The sequence below is a fragment of the Suillus subaureus genome (genome assembly GCF_016647635.1).
Source record: "Suillus subaureus strain MN1 chromosome Unknown BJ212scaffold_15, whole genome shotgun sequence".
Classification (NCBI taxonomy): Eukaryota; Fungi; Basidiomycota; class Agaricomycetes; order Boletales; family Suillaceae; genus Suillus; species Suillus subaureus.
In genome coordinates, this window is record NW_024538571.1 from 724887 (window position 1) to 739113 (window position 14227).

The 14227-nt window shown below is 47.8% G+C and overlaps 5 protein-coding genes across 5 annotated transcripts; 1 reads left to right on the top strand and 4 right to left on the bottom strand.

Moving 5' to 3' along the window:
- Nucleotides 1-1417: 1417 nt before the first annotated feature.
- On the bottom strand, nt 1418-5887 carry BJ212DRAFT_1353811 (glycosyltransferase family 20 protein). Its single transcript, XM_041335606.1, has 16 exons — nt 5506-5887; nt 4972-5457; nt 4776-4920; nt 4595-4724; nt 4391-4480; nt 4158-4209; nt 3743-4009; nt 3461-3634; nt 3412-3425; nt 3259-3316; nt 3114-3203; nt 3015-3056; nt 2350-2844; nt 2138-2283; nt 1557-2078; nt 1418-1501 (listed from the first exon to the last, which is right to left on the bottom strand). The coding sequence occupies exons 1-15, from the start codon at nt 5728-5730 to the stop codon at nt 1730-1732; spliced, it is 2763 nt and encodes a 920-aa protein (XP_041193430.1). The 5' UTR covers nt 5731-5887; the 3' UTR covers nt 1418-1501; nt 1557-1729.
- Nucleotides 5888-9129: 3242 nt separating this feature from the next.
- On the bottom strand, nt 9130-10672 carry BJ212DRAFT_1577010 (uncharacterized protein). Its single transcript, XM_041342184.1, has 6 exons — nt 10559-10672; nt 9971-10498; nt 9754-9918; nt 9499-9703; nt 9326-9448; nt 9130-9222 (listed from the first exon to the last, which is right to left on the bottom strand). The coding sequence occupies exons 1-6, from the start codon at nt 10566-10568 to the stop codon at nt 9162-9164; spliced, it is 1092 nt and encodes a 363-aa protein (XP_041193431.1). The 5' UTR covers nt 10569-10672; the 3' UTR covers nt 9130-9161.
- A 307-nt stretch (nt 10673-10979) lies between these two features.
- Nucleotides 10980-12495, top strand: BJ212DRAFT_1480726 (uncharacterized protein; the record flags this gene model as incomplete). The annotated part of the gene is made up of 3 exons (XM_041340137.1): nt 10980-11528; nt 11582-12214; nt 12268-12495. The coding sequence occupies 3 exons, from the start codon at nt 10980-10982 to the stop codon at nt 12493-12495; spliced, it is 1410 nt and encodes a 469-aa protein (XP_041193432.1).
- A 62-nt stretch (nt 12496-12557) lies between these two features.
- Nucleotides 12558-13609, bottom strand: BJ212DRAFT_181047 (uncharacterized protein). Its single transcript, XM_041342576.1, has 5 exons — nt 13467-13609; nt 13343-13410; nt 13123-13288; nt 12957-13062; nt 12558-12877 (listed from the first exon to the last, which is right to left on the bottom strand). The coding sequence occupies exons 1-5, from the start codon at nt 13488-13490 to the stop codon at nt 12621-12623; spliced, it is 621 nt and encodes a 206-aa protein (XP_041193433.1). The 5' UTR covers nt 13491-13609; the 3' UTR covers nt 12558-12620.
- On the bottom strand, nt 13240-13969 carry BJ212DRAFT_1353848 (uncharacterized protein). The gene is made up of 6 exons (XM_041335607.1): nt 13936-13969; nt 13829-13887; nt 13628-13773; nt 13467-13574; nt 13343-13410; nt 13240-13288 (listed from the first exon to the last, which is right to left on the bottom strand). The coding sequence occupies exons 1-4, from the start codon at nt 13938-13940 to the stop codon at nt 13563-13565; spliced, it is 222 nt and encodes a 73-aa protein (XP_041193434.1). The 5' UTR covers nt 13941-13969; the 3' UTR covers nt 13240-13288; nt 13343-13410; nt 13467-13562.
- Nucleotides 13970-14227: the final 258 nt, after the last annotated feature.

A 14227-nucleotide genomic window follows, 5' to 3' on the forward strand; every position in this document is an offset into this window, starting at 1 on the left:
ATGTGGGATCAAGCCTATATGTAGAACCAGTTACAAATAGAATATAAGTAGCGCTCCCAAGGATACAAAGCAAATTTACATGCCAGGCGTATCGTGGATTTTGTATTTGAGTCTGCGCTTCTATCGAACTTATGTGAATATATATATCAGTGCTGAAATGCTGCAGGTATGATTGCTCAGTATAAGTGGAATCGACGTGGAATGAAATTCGGCTGTTCATCCGAATCGTGGTGATCCACATGCACTCATGATTGTCCTTCGCAGAATAATTTTGATGGTCAACGGAACGCCTTGAAGTGCAAGCTTCGGTCCCGACAAAGCAAGGAGTACCAGACGCCGAATGTCAAACAGTGGGGACCTATGAGATATCCATCTTGAAGGCACTCGACGTGGTCAAAGTTGAGCAGCCGAATGGCATTGAGTCACATCGATGTCTCCACTCTGGCAGGGAGGACCGATAGCCATAAAGACAGCCTCTGGGAAATGTTGATCGCAACGCGAGTTGCGATGGTTGTCGAGACTTCAGAAAGCAGCCCGAAGAAAGCCATGACGAAATATATAGGATTACTGGCCGAGCCGCCATCATAACTACGTCTCTCGTAGCAATTCAGCCATTGCTTGCCCAGGACAGTACCAAAGGCAGCAAGAAGACTGAGCGCGGGGTTTGTGTATGCAATAGACTGTGTCCAGACTCCAGAAGTTGGAGGAAGAGTAGCCAGTTGAAGGCGACAGAATCGTTGGCTGGGCAACCGTGAGGGACCATACAGACAAGTTGGATCAAAATAACGTTGGTGATATCAACCGGATCCGCGTCGCAATGACCAACGCAGCCTTGAATGCGGAGAACAGACCAGCCTAGTTTCAGTTCCCGTCGAGATATAGTGTCGACAGAAAAATGCGCAAAATCTCACATACGTTATATCTATATTGTCATTGCACCTTTCTAACTTGTTGTCGTCAGACGCTTTTCTGTACGGAAAACAAGATTTAGAAACGGGTAGTTTTTCCTCGCCAATTGTGTAAATTGAAGTCCAGATCTGCAGAGGATATGGACAGTCTACTGGAGAAGACCGTCCATACTAGTACTTGAGCCAACGCGAATATTCTGCACGCAATTACGGCATTGAATAATTTGAATGAAGACTTACCCGAGGATCGAGATTCTAGAGAGGTTTGGTCAAAGTCAAAATCGATTGACTATATGCCTTGTGTTCGTTTAAGTGAGTAACGCCTTTCATCAAGTCCTACGATCTACAGGACTACAAAGGACTCCCAACGCGCCCGCACGGCCCTCCAAGCGCTCCAAACTGTCCTCATCCCAAGCTACTTTCTAGTCCGTGCGCTACATCAACTTGAACCTCGGCGAACATCCCTAAGATCATCGTTCCGGATCAAGAATTATAATGCCTTTGAGCATACTCCTGCAGGACGTACGCGATGGCCTCATCGATCCTTTATACGATCTTGAGGACCTGATGGATGAGGGTGTCTGTGCGCATGCCTGTTCCGTCAGTCTGAATGTCAATCAGAAGTGTCATCATTCAAGCTCTACTGACCTAACACTACTATCACATGTACCCTGCATGCAGGGCTGAAGATCACGATAGCACAAATGACCGATGCACATAATCACGACCAATCTCTAGTAGCAAAACAATACAGCATACATCATACATATTCAAAACCAAAACCAGCCGAATCCTTTCTAAGATACACCATCAACCACCCCCTACGGAGAATTCGCAAATAACCACATCACATCTCCCACATCCCCGGCATCCAATTTCCACTTCGCATCCGTCCCCTTCCCACTCGTCGACACCGTCTCCGCATTATCCAACTCATTCAACCTCCTCAGCAGCTTCTCGTCACCACCTACAGCGAACACAAACCCTGTCTCTCCTCCTCCTCCGTTCACGGGCACGTCTAGGTCGGGCACCGAGGAGGAACGCGGGGAGTGGGCGGGTCCGCCTGGGTGTAGGATCGCGCCTACAGCTGTGGAGCGAGAGATGTTGTTTGGGAGGACTAGGAAGGAATTTGAGCCTGGGATTATGCGGAGGCCGTAACGTTCGCCGAGGCTGGAGTAAGAGTTCATTAGTGAATATGATAATGAGGGTGAGGGTATGTGGAAGCGCACCTATCAAAGATATGATTCTGCGCTTCGGCAGCTTGACGCCTCGCCCACTGACGATCCGAACAATCATCCGTCGGACCAGTCCAGAAACGCCACACAACAGATGCCTCGCGCTCTTCTACAAATGAACCAGGTGTTCGCTCTGTGAACTACGCCCACAACAAAAGTATCACGTCAATCAGTAACACCCAAAACACCCCCAAAAACACACGCACATAATTCAAAATCTCTACACAAAGACCCTTCCACGTCAAATTCAAATTCGCAACCATACTTATCCACACCCCTCCTTTCCCATTCTGCACCGGGATCTTCGCAAAACACCCGTTCTCTGCGACTATACCCACCCCAGGCGCTTTTGCAGCGACTTGCTCAAGGCTCTTGATAGGTAACCCGCTGAGCAACCACACCTCGTTGCGCTTATTTGCAGAGAACTTGTTTAGGAGCTCTACTGCGCCTTCGGGGGGCACGAACGGTGCGAGGAGTCCGGCGCGAGACATGTCGGGGCGCCAGAGCGTGCCTTCGAAATCGAGCAGGAGGATACGGCGAGGGGAGTGTTTGTAGCGTGGGAGTAGGAGCGTGGTGTTGAGGGCAGGGACGGAGTTGAGGTCTGTTTGGGTGATGTGTTCGGTGTTGGCGCGAAGGCAGCGCGTGAGGAAGGAGGTGACGAAGGTTTGGGCTGTTTGTGTTACCACATGGTTATGGAGGTCCTGTTTGGGGTAGGATGGGCGCGTATTTAATGATCGGCGTGTAAGTGATGGAATGTGAGAATATGGGGAAATGGGCGCGTGTAACAGGAGATGAGCGCGTATTTAATGATCGGCGAGCGTTTCAAAAGCAGGTCAGCGCACATCCATTGATCAAGCAAGCAAACACTCACCTCCCATCTCGACAATGCCTCCTCATCACTCATAGTCAAGGCCTACCAAAACACTCAGTCACCACTCCCGATCCCCTACCAATAAACACAAAAACGCACCTGACGAATAGCCTTGGCAGTTCCATGCGTATCGTACGGGTTCACAGCAATACAGGATCTGAATCCGCTATAACTATACGATCCAGTAAACTTTGAACCCGGGTTAGTAAGCGGAGATGTGTGGAAAGGGAGGGGAGGGACGAACTTCACTCAGAATCAAAGGTCTATGTCTCCCATCTTGACATTCAACAAACTCGTGTGTCCTGTCAATTCATACCATCAGCACTCCACGACAACCAAATCAAAATACGACGCAAACAACGAGGAAAATAAACCCTGCGACAAACCGAAAACTCACCTCAGCGCCATCCCCTCCCTCAAACTTGTCACCAAAAAGCATCCGCAACAGTCAAAAGCGCGAGATACTGGCTAAACGTGACTTCTTGCGTATGAAGGAACACGACAGGCTGGTAGGTGAGCGTGCTGAATGCGCTGTTGATTCGTGCTACGACATCTGAGACGCCACCTGCTGCTAACTCGTTGGATTCGGTTGTTTGGAGGGCTACTTGGAGGAGGAGGACCTGGTGGGTGTGTGTTAGGTTGCGTTTCGCATCGAAAGGAGGGGAGAGTGATGGAAAAGGAGGACGAAAAGTGGAAGAAGAGGCAAAGGAAAGGGCGACAAAACATACCTTGCCCTGATACTCAGGCCACTTCCTCAAGAACAACTCAAACGCCTCGAGCTTGTGCTTCACGCCTTGGATCTCATCCAACTTATCCCTCCCTACAACTATCATCATACCCGCATAGCGTTGCCTAAGGAGTTGGACCCAATAAGAGACGTCGGGCTCGCGGCGCCGCTCGCGTAGGGCGCCTACGTCTATACCCATCGGGAAGACGCCGACGTCTACAAAGCGGCCGTGGCCTTCACGGGCGCCGCCTGGGATGCCGTATTCAACCTGCGTGGGTGTTAGATTTGAACAGGGAGGGGTGGAAGAGAGGAAAGGAAGAGAAAGCGGGGAAGAGAGGAGGGAAGGGGTGGAAGTGAACACAATCATCACTCCACGCCCCGCACAAAATGAGCATCAAAACGAGGTAGAAGCCCACCTGTATCCCCTTGGGCAACGCTTCGACTGCAAGAATACGAGAGACGGTTTGTCTGTGTGGATGTATCGTGCGTTAGTTCATGCATCGTGGGTTGGGAATGAACGCGAAATTAGAAGGGTGATGAGAATGGGAGTTGATGAGTGCAGGGAGTGCACAGACGAAACCAGGAAAGCCAACTCATCACATCTCCCAGCACAACCCAACTCCCGCAGCTGAAACAAATCAAAACGCACCTAAAATGCCTCGCATAACTCGCAGTCTGAAATCCTACAAGATCCGCACCGAGCATACCACGGAGGAGATGTTCGCGCACGCTTAGGCATCTGTGGAGTTGGGGTTAGTGTGGGTTTAGAAGGTGATATAACGGGATGGGGAGGGGTGTAACGTATAAGGTTGTCGCGTCTAAAACACACCAACGTAACGAAAACACAACCTACCTAAATATCTCACTACTCGGGAAAGCAACATGCATGAAGAACCCGATTGGAGCGCAAGCGAGAGCGGGTATGCGGGTGCTTTTGCGAAGGAGTAGAGGGAGGAGCATCAGGTGGTAGTCGTTGATCCAGACTGAGAGCGTACGTCAGACAGAACCAAAGCCTTCCGCAACGAAAGACGCACCGACATCGCCCTCGGTCCATACGCTCTCGATAGCCTCTGCAAACCGCTTATTAACAGCGACATACTGCTTAAACGCCGCGCTCTCGAAGAATAGTTTGGTTTTTGGCGCGTCGGGGACTGCATAATGAAGACACGGCCAAAGGACCTATATATCAAACATCAATGAGGAAGCAAGAAGGACAGGGAAGAAAGGCACCTGATGACAAAACTCATCATAACAACTCTCAAACTCTGCATCAGGAATCCAAACCGGTAGACTAGAATGCTTCTCCTTCATCCTTCGATCGATGCCGGCTTTGAGTTCTGTGCTATAAGCGTCTGTGCTATTACCGAGGGTTCCGACCCAGAGTTTGCTCGTCATGCGGTCTTTGACGCTGTCGACCGCGTTCTTGAGACCACCATTGCAGTGGATATTTGGTGCAAAGTAGTAGGATTCGGAGGGTACGTTTGTATGGGAGCGGGTGAGAGAGGGGTACCTAGGTGGTTTTGAAGATGATGATCTGCGCTGAAGACGAATAGAATGGACTGGGTCTGGTTGAAACTTTGCGAGTGATGCGTCTATGCTTTGCATGGATGGGGGTGAGATTGAACCTTTGCCTGCAGGGGATGGAGCTAGTGAAGCGAATTTCGAAAATGGATTTAATTCAGAGGGAGGAGTGCTGATTGGAGTGATTGCGCGAGACTTGCAGGGGTTAATTCATCGTACCTAGAAATGATAGAAAGAGCTGACCTTTAAATCATCGACTATGCTCTTGAGAGGAGCTGGGGTACTGCCGATAGATCGTGATGAAGCATGTCTGAATGCTGGAGGACGACCGCCCAAGTCCTGTGTAGCTGTTGCCCCTACCTCTCGAGCATAAATGTCTGGTGTAGGGGGACTGCTTTCACCTAGAACTGCAGTCGTTGGCAAGAACAGTGAAGCAATGATAACACGGTGATTTCGTAGTGAGCTCATGATGGTCGTTCGTGATCAGAGCTCGTTAGCCGCAGCACTCGCCTCATAAGCAACATCCCAAATCGTCATCATGCTTCATCGATTCCATCCAGTTTCCACACGGCGTAATAACAACAAACGTGCAATCGAACCGACAACACCCGGAATCTTCTATTTCGGGTCAGTCATTAGCACATCTCATCCGTCACGAGGCTGCAAGCTAAAAAGCCTCAACATATAATTAAGACGGGCTTATCAGCTCAGAACACTGTGTCTAAAACTGCTATCCAAGTGCACTCCCAAACGTTCTCATCCCGTAACTCGGATGGAATCGGTCATTAAATTAATCGGCCAGCCTCGCACAATGTGCTTGTTTACGTGGCATCAAGTATAAAATCTATCCAACTCCCTTTTGACCCCACGGTGAGAGTGTTGCGCTACTACCTGGCGTCTCACAGTTTAACATCATATATCAAGAAAAGAGTCAAACAGCGGGTCCATTGATGCGGGGGACCAACGTGAGTTATGGCTGAATATTCAATGGCCATCACCCCCTCTTGCTAATCACGTTCATGACAACTCTCGAGTCTAAGTACTGCCGGCACCAAACTGGTAACTCATCTTGCCCATGGCCTCATGCGATCCATCGTGGGTTTCGTTTCATCCCTAGTACTTCCACGTGACCGAAGTTCCCTCAGCATCGTATCAATCCACTGCCTCCGACGCAGTTCGCAAGTGACAGTCAGCTTACTCGTTGGTCTATATTCCCGTTCTGCTGTATCATGATGATCTTTCTTGACCAGTGCAATCCGATAACAGGTCTCGATCTGAAGACTCAATCCATAATATTGATACCCATGTCATCTACATCGTTGCAAACGTAAGAAATACCCGACTCGCAGTCTTGACCTAGGTGCTCCACAAGAGTAATGCACAGCGTCCATCTTACTCTTATCATGCCCATGCGATGTTCTACACTGTTGATCAAGTTGGCAAGAGGTTGGGATTGGGAGGCAGGATATATTAGTCCGAGTCCAAGCTTCCACAACGAGCCCTTGAACAACTTAGACTCCGTAGTGCAGGTCCTCAACTCACTTAACCCGAGAATTGTCGGTCAGTTCTTCTATCCAACTCAAAGTGAGTGATTTTATTCTCGATGCATGACTGAGCTGAATGATGTTCTTCCAGGAACAGACTTATGGTTTGTCAGACCTCAAACGCTCCTTACGACATGGAAGTCCCTGTACAGCAGTCGATTCAGTCATCCACGGAACTGATGTTAGCCACCAACACGATGTTCGGGAATCCATGATTCAAAATCATTGCTCCGCAAGTCGTGATGCCAATCTTTATGTTCAAAGTCAGTCAGTTTTGCAATTGTTCGTAGGCGTGGTGCATCTCAGAATGGCGTAAAGGTGTTTCTGTCTGTTGCTTTGAGGATACTGAGTGACTTCTAGTGCCATTACCTCTCGAATAAATACTTTCGACATTTTTGAGTGTACGTTCGACCATTATACAATGCGCATATAGAATATTTGACTTGCATGAGCGGTGGTGGCTAACACCGTTCTGGCATCATTATCACTGCTGCGTAAAGGGTGCCATCGCAGTCTACGAATTCGGTATTGCTAAAATAACACAATAAGCACAGGTCATCAAAGCAGAGTCACAGTAGCAACATAACCGCTTCAAACGCTGAGACTTGGATCGAGATGAGAAGACTTACTCGCCCATTGGCCAATTGCACATCATGGTGCAGAATCCGGAGATGGAAAAATCGACTTTCGGATTTGGGTTGTCCCAAGCTTGGCCCGCGTAAATAATCTGGGGCCAGATGATTCTACTTGCGAATTGTACTACATCACTCTGAAATAATTGGAGCAAATTTAGACCCACTCAGAATACACCTGCGCATCCCACAATTGTGGATCTTCATATTGTGTTGAACATCCAGCCTGAGGTTCCTCTTCATGGGACTTGATCAAGACTTCACAGAGTGGTTGTACTGACAGGGCGAGGACTATACCGAGAACGACCCGCCGCGATCCACCAAGTCCTTAACGGGCCCAAATAAAAGTGCAACCCCCATATGATTCCTGCAGGGATTGGTGTTATCAGATCTGGCAATAGAGCGAATAAACATATTATGTACTACATACCCTTAGCGATAAATTCGACGCTTATACTCCGTGTAATGCATAGGCGTTTCTGAAATAGCTGGATGCGGATATAAGCAACAAAGTGACATGGTCCATCCCTTTCATCCACTTGAACGTCATCTGGTGGGCAACCCAAAGAGCGTCTCAAGGGCTCGTCCTCGGGTGCTTATGGCATACCAAATTAATTGATGCGCTCTCGGGTAGATAATAGTAACTCACAGTAATTTACCCCTAAATTCAACTGCTTGAACAACGCCTGGTCGTTAATCTTCGTGCATGCGAGACGCAAGTCGAAACGGCCAACAGATGAAAATCGGGGAATGAATACAACAAATGCTGAAAATGCTTCTTGCCGGTTATTCACAATTGCCCAATACAGTGCAGTGTGACCCTTGATATTGGGTGTTTGCAGGAGGTGGGAGAACACTGCGGGGGGAAGAGCAGCAGCACAGGCACTGACTATTGGGACAACAGAAGAAGGGATGAAATTAGGAGCGGAGACGATATCGCGAACGTGAGATAGAACCGTCTTTCATTTCTGCGTAGTTCGTAAAAGGGAAAATACAGACGGTCGTCTGTATTGGGCAGAATCTGCTAATGATGCAAATGTAGAAACCGTCTCATACGAGGGAGGTGCGGTAGTAACTGAGATCTTATCAGTAAAGTCCTCGGTTGTGGTAGCCATCATTATATGGAGAGGCAGGAGAAATGAAATATAGGAGCTTGTCAAGCATTCTTTTGGGGGCCATTACTGGGCAAAAATAAATTGCGACTTGAGTTGACCTGATTTGGACCTGATTGTGACTAAGATACAACAGCCATGATGAATCACAGTGTATGATGACAAGCAGGACCCTTAGTGCAAGACCACCATGGGCTGTGTCCAAGGACAAGTTAAATCTTAGTTTCACCCTTGGAAAGCACCATTCTGCTTTTGGTTTGATCAGATTCACTTGGGCTCGTCTCTTACTTTGTCCTCTGCTTTGATTATGCACTTGGCTTTGCACATCACCTGAGTCACTAGTACTCTGGCACGGACATGGGCAAGGCAGGCGTGGAGAGCGAGTCAGTTGTTCGCAATCCCATCATCCATGGGGCACTTGCCTTCAAAAAAAATTCCCATACAGGCGGGTTGTATCAATGGCCAAGCAGGGACTGTCGCTGGAGATCCTGCATCCGCTGTTCTCAGACCTCTGAAAGGTAGCAAATCATATCTACAATGCAGAAGATGGTCCTATTCCATCCACCATGACAGGTTTCTGACTCAACTTGTGTTCCATATTTGCTATCTTACTACAATGTCATCTCTACTGCCACGTGGAGGGTGCCATCGCAGTCTACATATTCAGTGTTGCTAAAAACAACATAATAAGCACAAGTTGTCAAAGAAGAGTTGCAAAATAGTAACATAACTCCTCCAGGGTTGCTGAGATTTGGATCCAAATCAGAAGACTTACTCGTCTATCACCCAATTACCCAACTGATGATAGAATACAACAGTTATATCATTGGATTTCGGCATTTCCAGGTTATCCGTTCTGATCTCTGTTTTGATCTCAATAGGTAAATCCAAAAACCAACTTGGGAATAATAAACTCTCTTCGAATCATCCGAATAAATTTTAGCTTACTTCATATCCCCATGAAGCGTTCGCTGCTCGTTCCGCCATTGCGAATATGCAGGTTGGGTTGCACATTTAGGTTTCCCTTTGTGGGACTCGATCATAACACCACAGTGTGCTTGTGATAACAATGGCGCAGGAAGCTTATGCCGAGAAAGACCGATCACGATACACCGAATTCTCCCACAATGAAATTGCAACCTCCATATACGTCCTGCAGGAATCGGTGTTATCATATCAGCGAGAGGAGCGTGTACTACATACCATTGGCAACAGATTCAACATCCACTTCCTGCCTAATGCGCAGGCGTTTCTGAAACATTCTGATGCGCATACAAGCAACAAACTGACATGGTTTGTCCCCTTTATGTACCTCAACTTCATCTGGAGGACAACCCAAAGAGCGTCGCAAAAGCTCGTCCTTGTGTGCTTAATTCACACCACATCAATCAATGCACTCTTGAGATAGTTGTTAACTTACGATAGCATCCCAAATTCAGCTGTGTGAACAATTCCTGGTCGCTAATCACCATGCATGCGAGACACAGGTCAGAACAACAAACAGATGAAAATTGGGGAATGAAAGCAGCAAAGATTGAAAAGGCTTCTTGCTGGTTATTCACGATTGCCCAATACAGTGCGGCATGACCTTCGATATTAGGTGTTTGCAGGAGGTGAGAGAAGACTGCAGGTGGGAGAGTAGCAGCACAGGTGTTGGCAACTTGGGTGACAGAAGAAGGGGTGAAACCAGGAGGAGAGACAAGGTCGCAGATGCGAGACAGAGCGGATTTTTGTTTCTGCGTGGTCCGTAAAAGGGACAATACAGATGGACGACAGTGAGTAGTACATTGAATGGAACCTGCTAATGACACAGACGAGGGTGTTGTCTTGTATGAGGGAAGTGGGCTTGTTACAGACTTGCTATCCTCGAGAACTTCAAGCATGGTGGCCATTATGGAGGGGCGAACTGGGGCAAGGGAAGCAAAGGAGTCGAACAGAAAATAGGGGCCTGTCAATATTGAAAAAGGTAAACAAGTAACGCCCGACCTTGGGCAGCTGCGCCGCGCACCCAAGGTCATATGTTAAATTTTCGGCATGTTCAATATTGGTTAGAATTTGACGCGGTCAGAATTGTTTTCAACGACCTTTGATAATGTCAATATTTGCTTGAGCGTTGCTCAACAGTATGGTGCCAGGCTTCAAGCTTCAAGCTTTCAACGTTTCAATTTCGAAGCTCAGTGCTGAATCAGCACTCAGCACCGCTTTGTTATTGTACAGGGGGCACTGCCACAGTGTGAGGACTGCCACAGTACCAGTGCAAGGACAGGCTGTCACGGTGCCACGATGATGGACAGGCATTTACTCTACTGACTTGGCCACCACCTTGCTTTCGGTTACGACTATTACGAACCTCAAAGTAAGTAATTGCCTGCAGTTATAATCCATCAATATCTTGATTATAGCACACCAATTCGAAGCATTTTGAAGTCATGGGCCAGTTAATGAACAGATTTTCCAGGGCCCCCAGTATTATACCCCAAGTCGGCCTGGCACCCGAACTTTGGCTGGCAATATTTGAGCACCTTCCTTTGCGAGCCCTTCACGACGTTGCCCTCACTTGCCAGTCCTTTCGTTATCTTGCGCAACCTCTCCTATTTCGCTCGCTGACATTTTGTCCCTACTCCCTGGACACCAACAATCAGCGCTTTATTTACCGTCTCGAAACAGTAGAGCGTACAAAGCAACGCATACAGTTTTGTTCCTCACCACGCATCGCTCACGCTGTTCGGGAATGCAAATTTTATCCCCGATATATTGTTGGTGCCGTGCCCAACACGGAGATTGCATATAATGTGCTTCTGGATATATTACTCGATACCCTACCGCTTTTCGTCAATCTCCAATCGCTATCGTTCATGTTCGTGGACCTCAGCCAGCCCCAGGTATTGAAACTGTGCGCGCTACGAAGCCTTGGGAACCTTTTCTTGGGCAATTGTATGGTGGAACATGTCCAATCGCTTTCACATCCCAAATTGCAGGTTACTGAGTTGACCATCATCTGCGATAACAAAACTATGCTTGGGATGGCCAGAATGGTCATGGACTATCTGTCTTCTCACCCGACCACATATGTTCTGTCTCTGTAATCAACCCAGTCGCTGCCTCACACTTCCTGAATAATTTCATGGGGAACGCATCGCAAGGTTTACTACAACTCCGATGCCTCACATTACCTTGCGATTTAGAAGTCGTGCGCGCTTTCCGTCCTTTGCTTCATCTCATCCCAGAGCTATCCGAACTCAAATTCGCCCGCCCTTCTCAAATCCAATTCAACCTTCCCAAAGATGAAAATTTCTCCCTGTCTATGCATTCCAATCCACTTAAACCCCTCTTGAAATACCAAGGCCCTCGTCAACTTTTACCTCACTTTGTTCGCCCTGGTGCGCTCGAACATCTCAACTTGTGGAGTACACGCCCCATGTCCACTGATGGTTTGATGGATCCCATGGAACTGTACGGAGCACTTGTTGGAGGCGATGAACTCGTCAGCGTATGCGATCCAGAGGTCCTCAGGACTGTACAGACGCTGGAGTTGAGCGTTAAGCATGTCAATGCCCTCATGCTCGATGCTATTTGCACCCACTTCCCAGTACTTCGATCGTTATACGTATGTGCGGCAAGGGGCTTCTTTCGTGATGCTGATATGCAAGCGTGGGACCTTGAGGTACATGTCAAATTGTTCCTTCTCTTTTTTTCGGGCTAAATTGTGTGTTCTAGATGATAATGAACGCTCTTTTGACCCTTCCCCTTCCTCCCACCATTCAGCGTTTGCGACTCTCTTCGTATTCAGCTGTGTCATGCAGTGGGCTCGCGATGGAAGACCGCCTTGCAGGACGCAAGCGGGACCTCAGGGTAAAATATCCTAATTTAACTTTTGTTTCTCTGGATGAATCGGACATTAACCTAACATGGGATAGGATAGGGTGCTCCATTGCTGAGATTTGAGGGTTCGTTCAACACATACTCTGTATTTTGATTGTCCTATAAGCATCTATTTAAGTATCTATGCATAATCATGTACCACTTGTTTCGGGTCGCTGCACTATTATCTCCGAATAGGATGATATTTCTCAATCACTCCCTTCGTCCATCCTATCATTGCCGTGACCATCGACGATCTCCCACGACGCACTAGCAAGCTCTTTGGCGTCATCGCTCTCCAGGCCTATGCTCATAAGCACACCATTACTCGTCCTCGTCCTTGCAGTTTGTTCCACAAACCTAGCATACCCCGTAAGCGGGATCAATGTAAAAGGTGCTGTGACAAGCGATAAAGTCACCCTCATCGACGTTGGTTTAGTGTGCCGGAATATGGACGGAAAAAAGTCTGCACGGGATAAGCAGGTGCATGGATGCTGACCCATGAAATGAATGAGTTCGAATACACGCTATACGCCGTTACATACCTGGAGATTGTAGCGATGACAAGTCACACCATGCATCGAATGCTGCCAGGTCTTTATCCTGCAACCCTTGAGTCACGTTTCGCTTCGCAAAAACTGAAAGCTCGTCCTAGAACCACATATTGCTTTATTATGGTTCGTGCGATTAAAGTGTCAGCATGATCCTCGCCTTATTTGACAAACCAGTGGAGAAGTTGCAGCATAGATCGGTGAACGTTGTCTGTGTCGCAGGAAAAGGTAGAGAGACTATGCCTCCCAGTTGTCCCAATCGAGAACACCTCCGCCGGTTCAAGTGGTCGGCGATCATTGCGATGTCCTCCCGACTGCCTTTAAGTCTGTGGGAAATCAGTTGATGGTATGTTCATTGTATGTCAAAGAGAATAGCATACCTCGGTGACAGCGTAGCGGTCTCTACCAGCGACGAGATGACTGCAGACGTATGATACAAGCTGTTTTTCTGCAGTGTCCCGTCAGGAAATGATATGTAGAGTGAGGAACGTCATAGGCAAGTACCTGCGATAAGTTAGTTTCCAACATATACCATCAGGATGGATTTAATATTGGGAAAACGATATCCGAGAGCTGATGGAGACTTTGCAACACAAAGCATCATTGATAATTCTGTGTCGAGAAGCTGATTTCAAATGTTTATGTGTGAAAGCGCATTCACTCACATTGTGGATGCCAGCGTGATTAGGGTCTGCGCTTGAAGGGAAGTTAAAGTTGTGTACAGAAGCCTTGAGAAGCTGGTCGAGGAAGGAAGTCAGGAAAGTATGCGAGAGACCCCCAAAGGTTGGTGTATCGTGTATCATTTCAATCCCTGCAGTCGAGGACAATTTAGCAGATGAGTGAAAATGGTATGAAATAGAGCCTACCGGAAGTTATCGCAGTTCTCGACGAGCAGACGACACGCCCCTTCCATGAGTTCTGTATCCTGGAGAAGTATTATAAATATCACAAGACGGGGAGAAAAGGCAGGTACCTCATTATTTCGGCGGAAGATATCTTGGCTGACACTCCACCCGGCCTCGGTACTTTCCAGTGCGTCAGGGATGGGCTGTATAGAGAGGAGAACAGTCGGACCGGTATTTGATAATTGGGTGTGTGCATTCCGTATCGCCATTTTCTTCTATAAGATGAGGGTGATATTCACTTTGAAGGATCGGATCTTGTGTCTCGCGAACTACCCTTCCTCGTCTGCAAAGTATCAGCTCGTATGGTGAACCGCTTTTACAATCACACTTACCAAGTCGTATAAGGTGGAGCATCAGTAG